General features: G+C 61.3%; 3 protein-coding genes across 3 annotated transcripts in view; 1 reads left to right on the top strand and 2 right to left on the bottom strand.

Moving 5' to 3' along the window:
* Window positions 1-1757: 1757 nt before the first annotated feature.
* On the top strand, window positions 1758-8315 carry PDZD4 (PDZ domain containing 4; the record flags this gene model as incomplete). The annotated part of the gene is made up of 8 exons (XM_082300256.1): window positions 1758-1817; window positions 3020-3273; window positions 3911-3986; window positions 4582-4674; window positions 5129-5191; window positions 5764-5865; window positions 6610-6702; window positions 7110-8315. 8 exons carry the CDS (start codon window positions 1758-1760, stop codon window positions 8313-8315), a joined length of 1947 nt encoding a protein of 648 aa, XP_082156382.1.
* An 800-nt stretch (window positions 8316-9115) lies between these two features.
* On the bottom strand, window positions 9116-15958 carry RPL10 (ribosomal protein L10). The gene is made up of 7 exons (XM_082300230.1): window positions 15939-15958; window positions 15764-15808; window positions 15144-15202; window positions 14940-15047; window positions 13309-13447; window positions 10338-10500; window positions 9116-9401 (listed from the first exon to the last, which is right to left on the bottom strand). The coding sequence occupies exons 2-7, from the start codon at window positions 15784-15786 to the stop codon at window positions 9249-9251; spliced, it is 645 nt and encodes a 214-aa protein (XP_082156356.1). The 5' UTR covers window positions 15787-15808; window positions 15939-15958; the 3' UTR covers window positions 9116-9248.
* A 2508-nt stretch (window positions 15959-18466) lies between these two features.
* FLNA (filamin A) overlaps window positions 18467-21073 on the bottom strand; it is a 114792-nt gene continuing 112185 nt past the window's right edge. The window contains exon 46 of the mRNA XM_082300400.1: window positions 18467-19034. Within this exon, the coding sequence (XP_082156526.1) occupies window positions 18847-19034 (188 nt within the window). The 3' untranslated portion in view covers window positions 18467-18846. The remainder of the gene's footprint in view (window positions 19035-21073) is intronic.

A 21073-nucleotide genomic window follows, 5' to 3' on the forward strand; every position in this document is an offset into this window, starting at 1 on the left:
CCCCCAAAACCCCCTCCGCGGGGGGGTCTCCACCCCAAAACCCCCCCAAACCCTTCCCCGTGGGGGGTCCCCACCCCAAACCCCCCCAAAACCCTTCGCCGAGGGGGGGTCCCCACCCCAACCCCCCCCCCGCGTCCCCCCCCGCGCTGTGTCGTAGCTTTGTAGCCCCCCCCCCCAATGTGTGCGGTGCCCCCCCCCCTCCCCAAATCCCCCTTTTTTTGGTAAAAGAAGCGGAAAAATTGGTCCAAAGGGCCCCAAAAACGGCAGCCGAGCCCCCCCCCCAATCCCCCGTGTGACCCCCCCCCCGTGTTGCCCCCTCCCCCCACGTGTGACCACCCCCGGGTCCCCCCCATTCCCCCCCCCCCCCCCCCGACCAAAAACCGCCAAAACCACGCGGAGCAAAAAAACCGCAAAAAAAAACTGAAAAAAAAAAGGGGAAAAAAGCCCCAAAATAAAGAAGGAACTGCCGAGAAAAGGCTGGGGGTGCTTTGGGGGGGCTATAGGGGATTGGGGGGGCTATAAAGGGTCTGGGGGGCTATAGGGGATTGGGGGGGCTATGGGGGGTCTGAGGGGGGTTATGGGGGATTGGGGGGGCTATAAAGGGTCTGGGGGGGCTATGGGGGATTGGGGGGGCTATAAATGGTCTGGGGGGGCTATAGGGGATTGGGGGGGGCTATAGGGGGTGTGAGGGGGGCTATAAAGGGTCTGGGGGGGCTATGGGGGATTGGGGGGGCTATAAATGGTCTGGGGGGGCTATGGGGGGCCTATGAGGTGGGGTATGTGGGGGCCTATGGGGAGCGTTTGGGGTCTAGAGGGGGGACAATGGGAGGGCTTTGGGGGCCTATGGGGGGGGTCTATGGGGTGGGTTATGGGGTGGGCTCTGGGGGGGCTATGGGGAGATGTAGGGCTGTCTATGGGGTGGGTTATGGGGGGGGTTTGGGGGCCTATGGGGGGGTCTATGGGGTGGGTTATGGGGTGGGCTCTGGGGGGGCTATGGGGAGATGTAGGGCTGTCTATGGGGTGGGTTATGGGGGGGGTTTGGGGGCCTATGGGGGGGTCTATGGGGTGGGTTATGGGGTGGGCTCTGGGGGGGCTATGGGGAGCTGTAGGGCGGTCTATGGGGTGGGCTATGGGAGGGCTATGGGGGGGGTCTGGGGGGGCTATGGGGGGCTTTGGGGGTCTTTGGGGTCTGCGCTGCTCTGGGGGCACCGTGGGCGTGGCCTCTCCCCACGGGCGTGGCTTCCCCAGTGGCCACGCCCACTGCGACCACGCCCACATCGACCACGACCCCGCCCCACGTTGCTTTGGCCACGCCCCCACGGGAGTGACCACGCCCACATCGACCACGCCCCAATCGCATCCACGACCACGCCCACATTGGCCACGCCCCCTCCCCTCACGGCCTGGCCACGCCCCCTCCCCTCACGGCCGCCGCCGCCGCGGCCGGACCGGCCCGAACCGGCCGGAACCGGAGCCGGAACCGGAGCCGGAACCGGAGCCGGAACCGGAGCCGGAACCGGAACCAGAACCGGAACCAACAGCCCCGGGCCCGGCCCCCGGAGCCGCGCCCGGGCCGCGGAACCGAGCCCGGAGCCGCCCCCGAGCCCCCGGCCCCGAGCCCGCCATGGGGGCCGGGGGGGGGGCGCGGGGCGGGCGCTGCCGCCCCCCCGAGCGAGGGGGGCGAGGCTGAGGCGGCGGCGGGGGCGGGGGGGGGTCCCCGGGGTGAGGGGGGGTCGCAGGTGAGGGGTGGTCCCGCCATGGGCTGCAACATGTGCGTGGTGCAGAAACCGGAGGAGCAGCACCGGGTGATGCTGCAGGTACCGGGCTGGGGGATGGGGGAAATGGGGCTGGGGGCGAGGGGGGAGTGAGGGGAAATGGGGCTGGGGGTGAGGAGAGAATGGGGGGAAATGGGGCTGGGGGTGAGGGGAGAATGGGGGGAAATGGGGCTGGGGGTGAGGGGGCTGCAGGTATCGGGCTGGGGGATGGAGAGGGGGAAAATGGGGCTGGGGGCGAGGGGGGAATGGTAGGAAATGGGGCTGGGGGCGAGGGGGCTGCAGGTACCGGGCTGGGGGGGGTCATAAAAGGGGAGGGGGCGAGGAGGAGAATGAGGAATGAGTGGGGAGGGGGCTGCAGGTATCGGGATGTGGGGGAGCAGGGAAATGAGTCTGGGGGCGAGGGGGAGAATGAATGGGGAGAGGGGGCTGCAGGGGCTGGGAACTGGGAGGGAGGGAAGGGAAATGGGTCGGGGGGCGAGGGGGCTGCAGGTACCGGGAGGGATAAATGGGGAGGGGGCGAGGGAGGATAATGGGAAGGGGAGCTGGGAATGGGGGGGGGGGGGGGGGGAGGAAAATGGGTCTGGGGGCTGCTGGGAATTGGGGAAGGGGAAAACGGGGAGGGGGCGAGGGGTCAGAAAATGGGTCTGGGGGCGAGGGGGCTGCAGGTACCGGGATGGGGGGAGCGAGGCAGGTGAAGGGGGGACAATCTGGGGGGGGCTGTGGGGGTCTAGGCCAGCTAAAATGGGTCTGGGGGCTTCAGGGAGGGGCACAGCGGGGGGGGGGCGTCCTGGGGGGGCTTCAGGGCCAGGTAAATGGGGGCTGGGACAGGTAAGGGGGGGTCTGGGGGCTTCGGGGGGGGTCTGGGGGTCTCCTGGGGATGGGGGGGGGGTGCGGTGGCTTTGGGGGGGGGTCTCCGTGTGGCCCTCGCCCCCCGCCCCACGGTTGCCATGGCAACCGCGCCCGCCGCTTCCGGGCGAGCGCAGACAATGGAGGGGTGGGCGGGGGGCTCGGGGAGGCTCCGGGGGGGCTTTGGGGGGGGGGTCCCGGCTGAATTTTGGGGAGGGGGAGGGTGGGGGATGGGAGGGGTGGGTTTAGAAGGGGTTGGGGGAGGGGGATGCGATGAGTTGGGGGGGGGGGGGGGGGGTTGGGGACAATGGGAACACCCGGAGGGGTGGGGGGGGGACACCGGGGGTGTCAGGACCCCCTCCCCAAATTCCCGGTGCCCCCCCCCCCCCCATCCGCAGGTGAGCGGGAAGGAGGGGGGGTCGCGCCGGGGGGGTCCCCGGGGGTCCAAGGAGCCGCTGGTGCTGCAGGTGCTGAGGAGGAGCCCCCGAGGCCGCCCCCTCCCCCATCACCCCGGGGGGGTCCCTCCGGCCGGAGCCCACCCCCCACCCCCCTGGGGGGGCCCGGGACCCCCCCCCGCCGTTGGGGGGGGGCTGGTGGACAGCGGCACCCAGACGGACATCAGCTTCGAGAGCCGCCTGGGGGGGGCCGAGCCGTGAGTGGGGGGCGCGGGGACCCCCGGGGGGGGGCTCATGGGGACCCCCGAACCCCCCCCCCCCAGATCCCTGGGGACCCCCCCTTGCCCCTTAGAGCCCCCCCACCCCCGGACCCCAATTTAGGGGTGTCGTCCCTCTGAGAGCTCTCCTGACCCCCCCAGGACCCCCCCATTGGGAGCTGTTGGAACCCCCAGACCCATTTTTAGGGGTGTGCCCCCCACAGAGACCCCCCCCAGGATCCCAACTGGGGGGGGTCTTCGCCCCGTAGGGACCCCCCCACTGCCCCCCCAGACCCAAATTTGGGGGTTCCCCCCACCAGGAACTCTCCTGACCTGCCCAGGACCCCCCATTGGGAGCTTTTGGAACCCCCAGACCCCTTTTTGGGGGGTGTCCCCCCATTACAGACCCCTTAGACCCCCCCTCGTGACCCCTCTGAGCCCCCAGACCCCTTTTTGGGGGGTGCCCCCCCCATAGAGACCCCCCAGGGCCCCCCCAAACCCCATATTGGGACCCCTTTTGTGCCCCCCCCCATGCCTTAAAGCCCCTCCTGACCCCCCCCAGGACCCCCCGGAACCCCTTTGGGACCCCTCCCCCAACTCTGTGACCCCCCCCTGACATTTTTTGTCCCCCCCCCAGCCCCCCCCTCCCCCAGGATTATTTTGATCCCGCGGATTTGGGGGAGCCCGAGCGCCCCGAGGAGCTGGAATATGAGGTGGGGGTCCTGAGGGGGGAGGGGGCTCCTGGGTATTTTGGGGGGGGGATCCCACATCTTTTTCGGGAGGGGGGGAGGAATTTGGGAGGAATTTGGGGGCATTTGGGACCCCCAGAGATGAAGAAAAAGGAGCCCAAAAAGATTTTTTGGGGAGATGGTGGAGGTGGGGGGGGGGTGTGGGAAATTGGGGAGGGGTCCTGGATCTTTTGGGGGGGGTCTTGTGTCTTTTTTGAGGGGGTTTGGAGAGGATTTGGGGGGGTTTGGGACCCCCAGGAATGAAAATAAAGGAATGAAAAATGGGGTTTTTTTAGGGGCTGGGGGAGTTTGGGGAGGGGGGAGGTGGCTGGGAAATTGGGGAGGGGTCCCGGGGGGGTCCAAGGGCTCCCCCTGACCCTTTTCTCCCTCTTCTCCAAGAGGTGAAGCTGTCCAAAACCAGTTACTGGGCCAAACTGGGAGCACTGGGAGGGCTATAATGGAGCTCTGGGGGGGAGGGGGGTGTGTCTAGAGGATTTGGGGGGGGGGGGGGCTATAAAGGGTCTGGGGGCTGTTTGGGGGTCCCGGGGGGGTCCCCCTGACCCCGTGACCCCCCCCTCAGGAGGTGGAGCTGTACAAAACCAGTCACAAACTGGGAATCACCGTCTGCTACCGCACGGACGGAGAGGAGGACCCCGGCATCTACGTGGGGGAGGTCCGGGGGGGGTGGTCCTGGGGGGGGTCCCCACTTTTGGGGGGGTGGTGCCAAAAATCCCCCCCAAAATCCCCCCCCAAAATCCCCCCAAAAAATCCCCTCCAAAAAAGGAGAGTTCGGGGCCTTACTGGGAGCACTGGGAGGCACAAAAACGGTTCTGGGGAGGGGGAAAAAAGGGGGAACGACCCCCCACCCCCCCCACCCCAAAATTGTAAGAAACCCTCAAAATTTGGGAAACACCCCCCCCCCCCAATTTGCACCCCACTTTTAGGAGGAGGCAAAACCCCCCCGCCAAAAAAACCCCAAAAATGCCCAAAAAAGGAGCTTTGGGGCCTTACTGGGAGCACTGGGCGGGTCCTGGGGGGGGTTATGGGCCCCTCTGGTGGGGGGCACCCCCCAAACTTTGGGGACCCCCCCCCAAATTGGGGTTTTTTGCCCCCCTTCCCCCCCCCAGGTGAACCCCAACAGCATCGCGGCCAAGGACGGGCGGATCCGCGAGGGCGACCGGATCGTCCAGGTGGGATTTGGGGCAAATCCCCCGGATTTTGGGGCATTTTCGGGGGTCTGGGGGGGTCCCGGAACCAGGGGAGGGCTCAGGGATGAAAGGGGGGGGTGGGGTCCTGTTTTGGGGGGGGGTCTTTTTAGGGTTTGAGGGGGCTCCAGGGGGTCCCCGAAGTGTTTTGGGGTGGTTCAAGGGGGTCCTCAGGAGTCTTTTAGGGGGGGAGGGTCTTGGGGGGCCTTTTTGGGGTGAGAGGGGGTCCTGGGGGGGGGGGGTCAGGAGGGGTTGAGAAGGTTTTTGGGGGTTGGGGGGGTGTTTTGGGGAGGGTCCTGGGGGATTTTTTGGGGCTGGGGGGGGGGGGGGCAATGGGGGAACTGGGGGGACCCCTTGGTGTCCCCCCACCCCATAAAGACCCCCCAGGACCCCTTCAAAACCCCTTTAAAACCCCCCAAAACTCCCATCCCCCCCCCCCCAAAACCTCTTCCTCCCCCCTCCCCCACAACTCCTGGCCCATTCCTTTTATTTTGGGGGGGGGGGGGGGTGTCTCTCCCCTTCCCCACCCCCATTTTGACCCCTCCCCAAATTCCCAGATCAACGGGGTGGAGATCCAGGACCGGGAGGAGGCCGTGGCCTTCCTGACCCGGGAGCAGCAAACCAACATCTCGCTGCTGCTGGCCCGGCCCGAGAGCCAGGTGGGGACCCGGGGGGGGGGTCCTGGATCTTTTGGGGGGGGTCCCGCGTCTTTCTGGGGGGGTTTGGGTGGAATTTTGGGGTGTTTGGGTGGAATTTTAGGGATTTTGGAAGCGCCCGAGGTGAAGGGAAAGGAGCCACTGATGATTGAGTGGGGGAGGGGGGGGGGGCCCTGAGAGCCAGGTGGGGGCATGGGGGGGTCCCCGAGCTTTTGGGGGGGGGTCCCGCGTCTTTCTGGGGGGGTTTGGGTGGAATTTTGGGGCGTTTGGGGGGAATTTTAGGGATTTTGGGACCTCTGAAGATGAAGGGAAAGGAGCCACTGATGATTGAGTGGGGGAGAAAAGGAGGTTTGGGGGGGGGGCTGGGAAATTGGGGAGGGGTCCTGGATCCTTTTGGGGGGGGGTCCGAAGTCTTTTTGAGGTGGGGGGGTTGGAGGGGATTTGTGGGGGTTTGGGTGGGATTTTTTGGGGATTTGGGGGGAATTTTAGGGATTTTGGGAGTCGTGGAGAGGAAGGAAAAGGAGCCACCGATGCTCGAGTTGGGGAATTTGGGGAGGGGGAGTTGAGGGACAGGGCTGGGAAGCTGGGGAGGGGTCCTGGGGGGGTTCCCCAATCTTTTGAGGGGGGGTTTGGGGGGGATTTTGGGAGCACCGGAGATAAAAGGAGCCAACAACGATTGGGGAAGGGGGGGGGGGCTGGGAAATTGGGGAGGGGTCCCTGGGGGGTCCCTGACGCCCCCTCCCCCAGCGATGGAAGGACAGCGACCGCGAGGATTTCCTGGATGAGTTCGGATCCGATGAGGAGGGGGAGCTCAGGGGGGCCTGGACCCCCCCCGGGCAGGTGAAAAATGGGGAGAAATGGGGGGAAAATGGGGAAAAACGGGAATTGGGGGGGAAATGGGGTTTGAGGGGAGAACAGGGGGGTCCTGGGGGTGATAAGGGGTCCCGGGGGGGGCAGTTGGGGTGTGGTGGGGGGCAGCAAGGGGGTACGGGGGGGGTTAAAAAGGGGGTCTTGGGGGGGTGGGCTTGGGGGTCCTGGGGGTGATAAGGGGTCCTGGGGGTGATAAGGGGTCCTGGGGGTGATAAGGGGTCCTGGGGGTGATAAGGGGTCCTGGGGGTGATAAGGGCTCCCGGGGGTTTTTGGGGGGCTCTGGGGGGGGCACTCAGGGTGTCCCGGGAGTGCTTTGGGTATCCAGGGGGGCTCCCCCGGGGGTCCCTCCCTCACGCCGCCCCCTCCCCAATTCGCAGCCCCCCAGCCCGGCCACGCCCGGGGGAGGCCGCGGGGCCGAGCCCGACAGCGGCGTGGGGCGCACGGACGAGTCCACGCGCAACGAGGAGAGCTCGGAGCACGACCTGCTGGGCGAGGAGGCGGGCGAGGGCCCCCCCCCGCCACCGCGGCCGCCCCCGCCCCGCCGCGACCCCCAAAATCCCCCAAATCAACCCCAAAATCAACCCCGGCTCCACGCAAAACCCGGCGCTGGAGCCGCGGCCGCGCGACCCGGCTCCGGCTCCAGCTCCAGCTGCGGGTCGGCGGGAAGAGCCGGAAGCGGAGCGAGCGGGCGGCGCGGAGCGGGGTTGGAACCGGGGTTAGGAGCGGGTTTAGGGCCGGGTTTAGGAGCGGGATTAGGGCCGGGATTAGGGCCGGGTTTCCCGGGCTCGGCCTCGCCGCCGCTGGCCGCGCTGAGCCCCGCGGAGCTGCGGCGCTACCGGGCCCTGCGCGGCCGCGCTGCGGGCGGAGGAGCCGCGGGCCGGGCGGAGCTGGCGCGGCTCGAGGAGGAGCTGCGGCACCTGGAGTTCAAGTGCCGGCACCTCCTGCGGGCCCAGCAGCTCGAGCGGCTCCGGGAGCGCGGCCGCCGCGCCTGGCGCGACCCCCGCCCGGGCGTCGAGGGTCCCTTGGCCGATATCGCCGAAGCCCCGGAGCGCGACAGCACCAGCGCCTACAACACCGGCGAGAGCTCCCGCAGCTCCCCGCTGATGCTGCGGGCCGGGCTCGGCCCGACCCCGCCGGGACCCCCGGGACCCCCAGGCGGCGGGAAGGGCCCGCGGGGGAAGCGGCCCGGCCGGGACCGGCTGCTGAAGGCTCGGGCCATCAAAATCCTGGAGGAGCGCGGCGGCTCCACGGACGACGACGCGCGGAGCGAGCTCAAGACCGGGCGCTACTGGAGCCGCGAGCAGCGCAAGCAGCACCTGGCGAGGGCTCGGGAGCAGCGCCGGCGCCGCGAGTTGCTGCTCCAGGCCCGGCCCGAGCCCGGCGCGGGGGTCGCGGGGGTCGCGGGCAGCTCGGGGGGGGTCCCGGAGCAGCCCCCCCCTCCTCCCCAACACGGGCAGGGGTCGCGGCGGGGGCTGCGCAAGAGGAGCCGGCGCATCCTGGATAATTGGGTGACGATCCAGGAGATGATGCTGGCGCACGGGGGGCGCCTGGAGCACCCGCTGCTCTCGGTCACCACCGTGTGACACCCGCGGGGGGGGGGGGGGGGTCGGGGCCAACGCCGCCCCCGCCCCAAAAACCCTCCCCGAGCTGCGGGTGTCGCATCAAGGACAAAGCCCCCACCCAGCGCTGTCCCTTTGTCCCCTCTCGGGGGTGTCTCCGTGTCCCCCCCGCTGTTGTCCCTCTGTTCCCCCCCCCCCCCAAGCACAAGGTGAGGGGGGGGTCGCCTCCCCCTTGTCCCCCCCCCCCATTGTCGTGTCTGTGACTGTGGTTAGTTTGGGGTTATTTAGGGGTTTTTCAGGGTTTTTTTACACTTTTGTCATCTCCCCTCCTTCCACACCCCGGGGTTGGGAGGGTCCCAGGCGGCCAAACCAGCCCTGGACCCCCCCAAAAAAACAAAAAATCCCCTGGGGTGCTCCCCTCCCCTCCCCCACCCCTGTGTGTGTCTGTCGGGGGGGGGGGGGGAGGGGCCGCGTTTGGGAATTAAGGAAAAAAAACCAAAAACCTCGTTTTTACTCATTTCACCCCTGTTTGTGTAGCCTCGTCTTCTTTTTGAGGGTGGGGGGCGTGGAAAATATCGGGGGTCCCCAAAAACAGGTGTGGGGGAGGGGGGTGGGTGGCAAAACCTGGGGACCCCCCTGATCACCCCCAAAACCTGGGGACCCCCCTGACCCTCCCAGTGACCTCCTGGGGACCCCCATGACCCCCCCCCCCCACCCAAGACCCCCAAAAACCAGTGACAGAACTTGGGGACCCCCCCAAAACCCAAGAGTGCCAAAATCTGCGGACCCCCCCAGCCCAAAAACCCAAACGGTACCACCAACAGTGAGGGAACAAAATCCTTTTAATTCCACCAAAACTCCCCACCCCCAAAACCCACCCGGGGCCTCTCCACATCCTCGGGGTTCCCCGCGGATTTTGGGGGGTTCCCCGCGGATTTTGGGGGGATTTAGGGGGGTTCAGGCGTGCAGGGCCCTCCAGCGCTCGAGGGGGCCCCGGGACGGGACGTATTTGACCCCGCAGCCGTCGGGGATGAGGCGCTTCTGGGCCACCATCTCCTCGAAGGCGTCGGCGTTGAACTTGGTGAAGCCCCATTTCTTGGAGATGTGGATCTAAGGGGAGGAGGGATACCCCAAAATCCGGTCAGGGACACCCCAAAATCCGGTCAGGGACACCCCAAAACTTCCCCCAAGTAAAATCTGGGCATCTCCAGGTCCCCCCTCCCCATTTATTTCAAGGGGTTTGGCCCCTCCTGAGTTGGTGAACCCCGTTTCTTGGAGATGTGGATCTGAGGGGGGATGGGGATACCCCAAAATCCGGTCAGGCACACCCCAAAACTCCCAAGTAAAATCTGGACATCTCCAGGTCCCCCCTCCCCATTTATTTCAAGGACCCCCCCCACCCTTTGAGCCCCCCCAGTTGGTGAACCCCATTTCTTGGAGATGCGGATCTGAGGGGAGATGGGGACACCCCAAAATCCGGTCGGGGATACCCCAAAATCCGGTCAGGGACACCCCAAAATCCGGTCAGGGACACCCCAAAACCTAAACTTGACCCCTCCCAGAGCTCCCACCACGAGCTCCTTCTGCCCCACCCTCAGTTCCCCCCCAGGATTTGGGGCACCCCACGACCTCCCACCGCCCCCTGAATTTTAGGGTCTCTCCCCTAAATAATTTCGGGGTGTCCCAGGTACCTTTTGGCACCCGGGGAACTTCACCTTGGCCCTCCCGAGGGTCTCCACCACCAATTCTTCGTCCCCCAAACCCCGATTTTCAGGCACCTCAAAGACCTCTTTTCCCCCAAAAAATGTTGGGGTCCCTCTATGCAGACTTCAACCCCCCCTTGGTAGATTTTGGGGTTCCCCCAGACCCTTTCAAAACCTCCTGGCACCCCAAAACCCTTCCCCTGACCCCTCCCAGAGCCTCCTCCACAGCGCTCCTCACCCCCCAACCCTCCCAGATTTTTGGGGCACTTCACGACCACTTCCCCCCCCCCCCCAAAAAAAATTTCAGGGCTCCCCTGGAAGAATTTCGGGGTGTCCCGGGTACCTTTTGGCGCCCGGGGAACTTGAATTTGGCCCTCCTGAGAGCCTCCACCACGTGCTCCTTGTTCTGGGCCTTGGTGCGGATGGACATGATGACCTGGCCGATGTGCACCCGTGCCACCGTGCCCTGCGGCTTCCCAAAGGCGCCCCGCATGCCCGTCTGCAGCCTGCCGGGGCAATTGGGGAGGGGTCGGCACGGGGAGCCCCTCCCCGAGACCCCAGACCCACCCCAAAAAAGGGTTGAGCCCCCAGACCCATTTTAACAAGAAGTTTTGTATCCCTGACGCTTTGCCGGGTACTGGGAAAGGGGGGAGGGGAAGCTTCAAACCCCGCCCTGATCCAGGTGTGGGGGTGGGGAAGGGGGAATTGGGGAGGGGTCAGCACGGGGAGCCCCCCCTGGACAGCCCAGACTCGCTCCTGACTCGCTTGGAGCCCCCAGACCCATTTTAAGAAGGTTTTGTATCCCTGACGCTTTGCCGGGTACTGGGAAAGGGGGGAGGGGAAGTCTCAACCCCCCCCCTGATCCAGGTGTGGGGGTGGGGAAGGGGGAATTGGGGAGGGGTCAGCACAGGGAACCCCCCCCTGGAGACCCCAGACCCACCCCAAAAAGGGGTTGAGCCCCCAGACCCATTTTAAGAAGAGGTTTTGTACCTCTGGCCCATTAAAGGGGGGGGGGGGGAGCCCAAAATCCCCTCCCCCAATCCCAGTCTGGGGGGGGGGGGGAGCGTGGAGAGCCCCCCCAGAGACCCCAGACCCGCCCCCAACCGCTTGGAGACCCCAGACCCATCTCAAGGGGGGGGGTTATGTCCCCATGGGGGAGTTTTGAGCCCCCAGACCCCCCCCAGAAGGGAATTTTAGACCCTCAGGAGGGATTTTGGGCCCCCTTAGGAAGGATTTTTGGGGCCCCCCAGGGACATTTTTGGACCCCCCAGGGACATTTTTGGGCCCCTCCAGGGGCGTTTTTGGCCCTTCCAGGGGCATTTTTGGGCCCCCTCAGGGGCATTTTGGACCCCTCGAGGGGCATTTTTGGCCCCCCCAAGGGAATTTTGGACCCCCCCAGGGACATTTTTGGGCACCCCAGGGGATTTTTGGTCCCCCTCAGGGGGATTTTGGGGCCCCCCAGGAGGGATTTTTGGCCCCCCCAGGAGGGATTTTTGGCCCCCCCCAGGGAATTTTGGACCCCCCAGGGGGGTTTTGTCCCCCCGGCCCCTTTGGGTGCCCCACCAGGGGGGGGTGGGGGCCCTACACAGCCGGGGGGGGGAGGGGTCTCTGTGCGCAGCCAGTGCACGCCGGGACCCCACGGGGGGGGGGGCCACGGCCGGCTTAATTAACTGCGGGGGGGGCACCCCAAAAATAGGGGGGGGGGACCCCAAAAATAGGGGACGATGGGAGCCCCAAAATCCCCCTCAGGTTTAGGAACCCTCCTCAGTTTTGGGGACTCTTCCACAGCTTTGGGAAGCCCCCCCCCAAAACTTAAAGGACCCCCCCTTGCCCCTCATGATTCCAGGGACCCTCTCAGGATTTTGGGGACCCCCCCCCCAAATTTTGGGAGGCCCCCTCACTTTTGGGACCTTTCCACGCCCATCCCAAGCTGCTTCCCTGCCTCCTCTTTCCCTCCAATTTGGGGACACCAGAATTCCTGGGACCCCCCCTGGGATTTTGGGGATCCCTCCTGAGATCCTGAAGACCCCACCACAATTCCAGGAAACCCCCCCCCCCCCCAAATTTTAGGAGAAGACCCCTCCCCAAACCTTTGCCCCTCCTTGTCCCGTGACCTCCCCGTGATTCTGGGGACCCCGTGGGAGTTTTGGGGACCCCCTGGCGATTTTGGGGACCCTGTGTGAGTTTTAAGGACCCCCATGGGAGTTTTAGGGACCTCATGGGGATTTTGGGGACCCCCTGTGTGAGTTTTAGGGACCCCCCGTAATTCCAGGGACCCCCTGGGATTTTTAGGGACCCCGTGGGGATTTTGGGGACCTCGTGGGGATTTTGGGGACCCCGTGGGAGTTTTAGGGACCCCATGGGATTTTTAGGGACCTCGTGGGGATTTTTAGGGACCCCCTGTGAGATTTAGGAACCTCATGGGCATTTTGGAGAGGCCCCGTAATTCCAGGGACCCCCTGGGAGTTTTAGGGACCCCGTGGGGATTTTGGGGACCCCGTGGGAGTTTTTAGGGACCCCCCGTGATTCCAGGGACCCCATGGGAGTTTTAGGGACCCCATGGGGATTTTGGGGACCTCGTGGGGATTTTGGGGACCCCCTGTGTGAGTTTTAGGGACCCCCCGTGATTCCAGGGACCCCATGGGATTTTTAGGGACCCCGTGGGGATTTTGGGGACCCCATGGGATTTTTAGGGACCCCATGGGATTTTTAGGGACCCCCTGTGAGATTTAGGAACCTCATGGGCATTTTGGAGAGGCCCCGTAATTCCAGGGACCCCCTGGGGTGTTTTAGGGACCCCGTGGGGATTCCAGGGACCTCATGGGGATTTTTAGGGAACCCCGTGGGGATTTTGGGGACCCCCTGTGTGAGTTTTAGGGACCCCCCGTGATTCCAGGGACCCCATAGGATTTTTAGGGACCCCGTGGGGATTTTGGGGACCTCGTGGGGATTTTGGGGACCCCCCGTGGGAGTTTTAGGGACCCCCCGTGATTCCAGGGACCCCCTGGGATTTTTAGGGACCTCGTGGGGATTTTTAGGGACCCCCTGTGAGATTTAGGGACCTCGTGGGCATTTTGGAGAGGCCCCGTAATTCCAGGGACCCCCTGTGAGTTTTAGGGACCCTGTGGCGATTTTGGGGACCCCGTGGGAGTTTTAGGGACCCCATGGGATTCCAGGGACCCCCTGTGAGTTTTAGGGACCCCGTGGGGATTTTGGGGACCCCGTGGGGATTCCAGGGACCTCATGGGGATTTTTAGGGAACCCCGTGGGGATTTTGGGGAGCCCTCCCCGGGGGGGTTTTGGGGGTCCCCGACCTGTCGGCGCCGGCGCACGAGAGCATTTTGTTGATGCGGATGACGTGGAAGGGGTGCAGGCGCACGCGGATGTGGAAGCCGTCCTTGCCACAGCTCTTCACCATGTACTTGTTGGCGCAGATCCGGGCGGCCTCCAGGGCTGGTGAGGGGCGTGAGGGGGGTGAAGACCCCTCCCCAAATCCAGAACCCCCTCCCCAAATCCAAAATCCCCCCCCCCCAAGCCTTTAAAATCGCTCCAATCGCGGCGGCGCTGCTCAAAAATCGGGGATTTTCCCATTGGAATTTGAGGTGGTGGTGAGGGCTCCAAGAGGAGGTTTTGGGGTTTGGTTAAACCCCCCCCCCAATCCCCCGTTAAAAAGGGGATCCCAAAATCTTTGGGATCAGCTCCCCCCCCCCCAAAAAAAAATAGAATTGGGAATGGTGAAAAGGTTGGGGGAGCCCCCAGAATTGCGGGGTCGCTCCTGGAAAATTTGGGGCCGTTCTGTGAAAATTTGGGGTCAGCGCAGGGGTCTGAATGTGGGGAAATTCGGATTGGGCTGAAGCCCCCTCACCCCCCCCCCCCCCGTGTTCAAAGGGGACCCCAAAATCTCTGGGACACCCCAAAAATGCTCTGGGAAGCTCTTAGAGCTGAATTCATCCTCCTCTCCCCCAGCACCACGATGCACAAAGAGCCACAAAATCCCCCGAAATTCCCCCAAAAAAAACACCTGAGACCCCTCCCCATCCCAAAAAAACACCTGAGACCCCTCCCCACCCCAAAAAAACACCTGAGACCCCTCCCCACCCCAAAAAACCACCCAAGACCCCTCCCCACCCCAAAAAAACACCTGAGACCCCTCCCCATCCCAAAATCCCCCCTAAAAAACACCTGAGACCCCTCCCCACCCCAAAATCCTCCCCAAAAAACACCTGAGACCCCTCCCCACCCCAAAAAACCACCTGAGACCCCTCCCCATCCCAAAATCCTCCCCAAAAAAAACCACCTGAGACCCCTCCCCACCCCAAAATCCTCCCCCAAAAAAACCACCTGAGACCCCTCCCCACCCCAAAAAAACACCCGAGACCCCTCCCCATCCCAAAATCCCCCCTAAAAAACACCTGAGACCCCTCCCCATCCCAAAATCCCCCCTAAAAAACACCTGAGACCCCTCCCCATCCCAAAATCCTCCCCAAAAAACACCTGAGACCCCTCCCCACCCCAAAAAACCACCCAAGACCCCTCCCCACCCCAAAAAAACACCTGAGACCCCTCCACACCCCAAAAAAACGCCTGAGACCCCTCCCCATCCCAAAATCCCCCCTAAAAAACACCTGATACCCCTCCCCCCCAAAAAAACCACCTGAGACCCCTCCCCACCCCAAAATCCTCCCCAAAAAACCACCCGAGACCCCTCCCCACCCCAAAAAAAACACCTGAGACCCCTCCCCATCCCAAAATCCTCCCCAAAAAACCACCCGAGACCCCTCCCCATCCCAAAATCCTCCAGAACCGCCCCCTCCCAAAATCCTGTGGAGCCTCCAAAACCCTTCAGGGACCCCCTAAAACCCCCCTGGGAGCCCCCCTGAGATCCCAACTCATCCGAGAGCCCCAAATCCGCCTGGAATCCCCCCAAAAAGCGCCGGCCCCTCACCCTCGGAGCTCAGCTGCTCGTACTCGTCCGACACCATGTGCCCGCACAGCGGGAACTCATCCACTTTGGCCTTTTTCCGCCCCAAATCGAAAATCCGGATTTTTGGGTCTGGGGGTGACACCGAGAGCAGGTCAGGGAGTGGGGGAGGGGTCTCAGCACCACCTCAGGGGGTGGGTTTTGATTTGGGGAGGGGTCGGGACTCACCGGGGACCCCCCGGCAGAAGCGGGATTTGGGGTACGGTTTGTTCTTGCAATAGCGGTAACTGGGGGGGGGGGAGGGAGGGAGGGGAAAGGGGAGGGGTCAGAGACACCCAGAGACCCCCAAAAAATTCGCCCCGACCCAAATCAAGCCCCCCGACCCAAATCCACCCCCCCTGAACTCCCCACCCCCACCGTCTGAAGCCCCCAGACCCTTCAGCTCCCCCTCGGAATCTCCCGCTTTAACCCCCCCCAAACCCTTTCGGACCTCGCCGTGACCCCCCCCCCCAAAGCCCCCAGACCCTTTTTAACCCACCCCCCTCTTAAACCTGTTGTTTAACCCCCTACAAGCCCCCAGACCCCTTTTTAAGCCCCTCAAACTTCCCCTTTTTGAGCTCCCCGAGCTTTTGGTTTAATCCCCCCCCCCGAAGCCCCCAGACCCCTCCTCAGCACCCCCAAATCCCCTCCCCCACCCCCTAAAACCCCTTTTCTTAACCCCCACGAGCCCCCAGACCCTTTTGACTCCAACTCCCCCCCAAGACCCCCACAGTGACCCCCGTGACGTCACAGCCGTTGTATTACGTCACGCTTCCCCCCCCCCCCCGCGCTGACGTCACGCCCCTCACCATCGCGCGGGCCGGCGGCCCATGGCGGCTCCGGGCCCTGGGGACCTGCGGGGGCACGAAACGAAGCGGGTTGAGGGCAGCGAGAACCCCCAAAACCCCCCCAAACCCTCCAAAATCCCCCCAAACCCCGCCGGGCCCAGCCCGCGCCCGCCCTCCCCTCACGCCACGCTCCGACCTCGCCGAGTGCCCGAAAGAGGCCGCGGGCGCCTGCGCGCTGCTTTTATACCGTCCGCGCACTTCCGGTCGCGCCCTCCGCTTCCGGCGACGCTCCGGCCGCCCTGGAGGACTCACCGGGAGGGACGAAGGGGACGCTCCCGGTGGCCGCTGCCGGGGCTGAGGGGAGGCTGCGGAGCTTTGAGGGCACGGGAAGCGCGAAGGGGCCGGGAAAGGCGCGGCGAGGGCTCGGGAGGGCGGCTGGGGTGGGTGGCGGCCATAGAGACGGACGGAGCCGCTCTGGCAGGCTCGGCGGCCATAGAGAGGCGGGGAAAAGCCAATCAGAGCGCGCGGGCGGTGCCGCGCAGGCGCGCTGAGGCCGCCGGGCGGTGCCGCGCGCGCGCGGGATCTGAGAGCTGATTGGTGGCGCTGTATGACGTCACCTGCTCATTTACATAGCACCGCTTCTCCGGCATAATTAACGAGCAGGCGGTGTCGCTGCGGGTCATTTACATCTCATTTACATAAAAGGGCGTGGAGCGGCGGGGCGGGGCGGGGTCAGCTCCTCTGGGAGACCCCAAAATTTATAGGGACCCCTCCCCCCCCCCAAATGTCCCCCCCATATTCAGAGACCCCCCCAGGGACCCCCCCCCAATTCCCAGGGACCCCCCCAGGACATCGGGGACCCCCCCTTTACCCCTCCCCCCACCCCCAATTTTGGGCTGAAACTCCCCAAAAATCGGAGAGAGCCCCCCCGAGCCCCCCCCCCCCCCTAACCCACAGGGGACCCCTCCCCAAATGAGACCCCTCCCCCCCCCCAGCCCAACCCCCCCCCTCAGAAAACCCCAAAAAAGCCGAAATGAAGCAGAACAAGTTTTTATTGGGGGGGGGGGGGAGGGGCAGCGCCGGGACCCCCCCCCCCGGGGGTGATAAAAAATTCCAATAAAATAAAAAAAAACCGGGAAAAGGGAAAAATTTGCAGGGGGGGGGGTCCCCAAAAATTTGGGGGAATGGAGGGGGGGGGAGCTGTGAGGGGGGGAGGGGCAGTGGCGGGGGGGGGGGCGGCGTGAGGGGTGGGGGGGGAGGGGGTCAAAGACCCCCCAAAATGGGGGGGGGGGAGGGGGGGGAGCCCCCGAAGTGGGGGGGGGAGGGGGGGAGGGGTCCTCAAAGTTGGGGGGTCCTTGAATTGGGGGGGGGGAGGGGGGGGAATCATCGGATTTTGGGGGGGTTCCCGGGAATTTGGGGGGGGTCCCAAAGTTGGTGGGAATGGCCCCAAAACTGCGGGAAATGTCCCCAAAACTCTGGGAAATGTCCCCACATTGTTTGGGAACGTCTCCAAAATTGCGGGAATGGCCCCAAAACTGCGGGAAATGTCCCCAAAACTTTTCAGGACTGTCCCAAAACTCCAGGAAATGTCCCCAAAACGGTGGGAAATGTCCTCGCAACTTTTTGGGAATGTCTGCAAAACTCTGGGAATGACCCCAAAAACTCTGGGAAGTCCCAAAACTCCAGGAAATGTCCCCAAAACTTTGGGAAATGTCCCCGAATCCTCGGTGGGCTTCCTTCAAACCTCGAGTGACGTCCCCAAAACCCTGGGAATGACCCCAAAACTTCTCAGGAATGTCCCGAAATTCTGGGAAATGTCCCCAAAGCTCCGGGAAATGTCCCAAAATTCGGGGAAATGTCCCCAAAACTTTTCAGGAATGTCCCCAAAACCCCAGGAAATGCCCCCAAAACTCTGGGAAATGTCCCCAAAACTCGGGAAATGTCCCCAAACTTTTCAGGAATGACCCCAAAACTCCGGGAAATGTCCCCAAATTCTGGGAATCTCCCCAAACTTTTCAGGAATGTCCCCAAACCCTCTGGGAATATCCCAAACCTCCAGGAAATGACCCCAAACTCTGGGAATCTCCCCAAATTCTGGGAATGTCTCAAAACTTGTCAGGAATGTCCCCAAAACCCCGGGAAATGTCCCCAAAACTCCGGGAAGTCCCAAAATTCAGGGAAACGTCCCCAAAACTCTTGGAAGTCCCAAAACTCCGGGAAATGTCCCCAAAACTCCGGGAGGTCCCAAAATTCGGGGAAACGTCCCCAAACTTTTCAGGAATATCCCAAACCTCTGGGAAGTCCCAAAACTCCGGGAAACGTCCCCAAAACTCCGGGAAATCCCAAAACCCCGGGAAATGTCCCCAAAACTCCGGGAAGTCCCAAAACTCCGGGAAATGTCCCCAAAACTCCGGGAAACGTCCCCAAAATCCCGGGAAACATCCCCAAAACTCCGGGAAGTCCCAAAACTCCGGGAAACGTCCCCAAAACTCCGGGAAATCCCAAAACTCCGGGAAACGTCCCCAAACTTTTCAGGAATATCCCAAACCTCTGGGAAGTCCCAAAACTCCGGGAAACGTCCCCAAAACTCCGGGAAATCCCAAAACTCCGGGAAACATCCCCAAAACTCCGGGAAATCCCAAAACTCCGGGAAACGTCCCCAAAACTCCGGGAAACGTCCCCAAAACTTCGGGAAACGTCCCCAAAACTCCGGGAAGTCCCAAAACTCCGGGAAACGTCCCCAAACTTTTCAGGAATATCCCAAACCTCCGGGAAGTCCCAAAACTTCGGAAAATCCCAAAACTCCAGGAAACATCCCCAAACTTTTCAGGAATATCCCAAACTCCCAAGAAAAGACCCCAAAACTCCAAGAAACGACCCCAAACTTCTCAACCCCTCCCCCCCCCCCAAATCCCTCCCTCAACCTCTCACGCCTCCCCTCCCCCACCCCCGGAGCCTTCCCAGCGTCGGCGCCGAGGCCGGCCGGGATTTTGGGGGGATTTTGGGGGGATTTTGGGGGGATTTGGGGGGATTTTGGGGCTTTTGGATGATTTTGGAAGACTTTGGGGGGGTCCCCCCGAAGCCCCCCGGCCTCGGGGTTGCCCTCAGGGCACGGTGACCCGGAAGGGGCTGTTGGGGACGTGCTGCTCGCCCCATTTGACCACCAGCACGTAGTCGCCGCGCTCCCGCAGCAGGTAGCCCACGTTGTAGAGTTGGTTGCCCAAGTGCTTGACCACGATCTCCTCGCAGGGGTTGCGGGGACCCTGCACCCCCACCAGCAGCATGTTGGTGCCTGGGGGGAAAAAAAAGGGGGGTTTGGGGTTTTTTGGGGGGGTTTGGGGGGTTTTGGGGATTTTTGGGGTTTTTTGGGGGTTTTTTGGGGGGTTTTTTTGGGGTTTTTGGGGGTTTTGGGGGGTTTTTTCTGATTTTTTTCTTATTTTTTTAAGGGTTTTTTTCGGGGTTTTTTTGGGCTTTTTCAAGGTTTTTCAAGGGTTTTGGGGATTTTTTGGGATTTTTGGGGGTTTTGGGGTTTTTTGGGATTTTTTGGGGTTTTTTGGGGTTTTTTGGGGGGTTTTTTTGGGGTTTTTTGGGGGTTTTTGCGTTTTTTTTCTGATTTTTTTCTTATTTTTCAAGGGTTTTTTCGGGGTTTTTTTGGGCTTTTTCAGAGGTTTTGGGGATTTTTTGGGGATTTTTGGGGGTTTGGGGTTTTTTTGGGATTTTTTTGGATTTTTTTGGGGGTTTTTTGGGGGGTTTTTTGGGGTTTTTGGGGGTTTTTTTCTGATTTTTTTTCTTATTTTTTAAGGGTTTTTTTCGGGGTTTTTTTGGGGTTTTTCAGAGGTTTTGGGGATTTTTTGGGGATTTTTGGGGGTTTGGGGGTTTTTTGGGATTTTTTTGGATTTTTTTGGGGGTTTTTTTGGGGTTTTTTTGGGGGTTTTTTGGGGTTTTTGGGGTTTTTTTTTCTGATTTTTTTCTTATTTTTCAAGGGTTTTTTCGGGGTTTTTTTGGGCTTTTTCAGGGTTTTTCAGAGGTTTTGGGGATTTTTTGGGGTTTTTTGGGGGGGTTTTTGGGATTTTTTGGGGTTTTTTGGGATTTTTTGGGGTTTTTTTTGGGGTTTTTTTTGGGGTTTTTGCGTTTTTTTTCTGATTTTTTTCTTATTTTTCAAGGGTTTTTTCGGGGTTTTTTTGGGCTTTTTCAGAGGTTTTGGGGATTTTTTAGGGTTTTTTGGGGGGTCTTTTGGGGTTTTTCAAGGGATTTTTTGGGGGGTCTTTTGGGGTTTTTTGGGATTTTTTGGGGTTTTTGGGGGGTTTTTCTGATTTTTTTCTTATTTTTTAAGGGTTTTTTCGGGGTTTTTTGGGGCTTTTTCAGGGTTTTTCAGAGGTTTTGGGGATTTTTTGGGGTTTTTTTGGGGGTTTTTTGGGGTTTTTTTTGGGGGGGGTTTGGGGGTTTTTGGGGGTTTTTTCTGATTTTTTTCTTATTTTTTAAGGTTTTTTTCGGGGTTTTTTTGGGCTTTTTCAGGGTTTTTCAGAGGTTTTGGGGATTTTTTGGGATTTTTGGGGGTTTTGGGGTTTTTTGGGATTTTTTGGGGTTTTTTGGGGGGTTTTTTTGGGGTTTTTGGGAGGTTTTGGGGTTTTTTTCTGTTTTTTTTTCTGATTTTTCAAGTGGTTTTTTCGGGGTTTTTTTGGGCTTTTTCAAGGTTTTTCAGAGGTTTTGGGGATTTTTTGGGGATTTTTGGGGGTTTGGGGGTTTTTTGGGATTTTTTGGGATTTTTTTGGGGTTTTTTGGGTTTTTTGGGGGTTTTTTGGGTTTTTTTTCTGATTTTTTTTTCTTATTTTTCAAGGGTTTTTTCGGGGTTTTTTTGGGCTTTTTCAGGGTTTTTCAGAGGTTTTGGGGATTTTTTGGGGATTTTTGGGGGTTTTGGGGTTTTTTGGGATTTTTTGGGATTTTTTGGGGGTTTTTGGGGGTTTTTTCTGATTTTTTTCTTATTTTTTAAGGTTTTTTTCGGGGTTTTTTTGGGCTTTTTCAAGGTTTTTCAGAGGTTTTGGGGATTTTTTGGGGTTTTTTTGGGGGTTTTTTGGGGTTTTTTTTGGGGGGGTTTGGGGGTTTTTGGGGGTTTTTTCTGATTTTTTTCTTATTTTTTAAGGGTTTTTTTCGGGGTTTTTTTGGGCTTTTTCAAGGTTTTTCAGAGGTTTTGGGGATTTTTTGGGGTTTTTTTGGGGGGGGGGGGTTTGGGGTTTTTGGGGGGTTTTGGGGGATTTTTTGGGGTTTTTGGTTTTTTTCTGATTTTTCAAGTGGTTTTTTCGGGGTTTTTTGGGCTTTTTCAAGGTTTTTCAG

Source organism: Coloeus monedula, assembly GCF_965178545.1.
Source record: "Coloeus monedula genome assembly, chromosome: 39".
Classification (NCBI taxonomy): domain Eukaryota; kingdom Metazoa; phylum Chordata; class Aves; order Passeriformes; family Corvidae; genus Coloeus; species Coloeus monedula.

What these genes read in the sequence shown, in the direction of transcription:
- RPL10 (XM_082300230.1), bottom strand. Translation starts at nt 15,786, where the DNA reads ATGGGCCGCCGGCCCGCGCGATG. An exon ending in GGCCGCCGGCCCGCGCGATG is followed by an intron (nt 15,203 to 15,763) that starts GTGAGGGGCGTG and finishes CCCCCCCCCCAG; the next exon opens with TTACCGCTATTGCAAGAACA. An exon ending in CTTCTGCCGGGGGGTCCCCG is followed by an intron (nt 15,048 to 15,143) that starts GTGAGTCCCGAC and finishes TGTCACCCCCAG; the next exon opens with ACCCAAAAATCCGGATTTTC.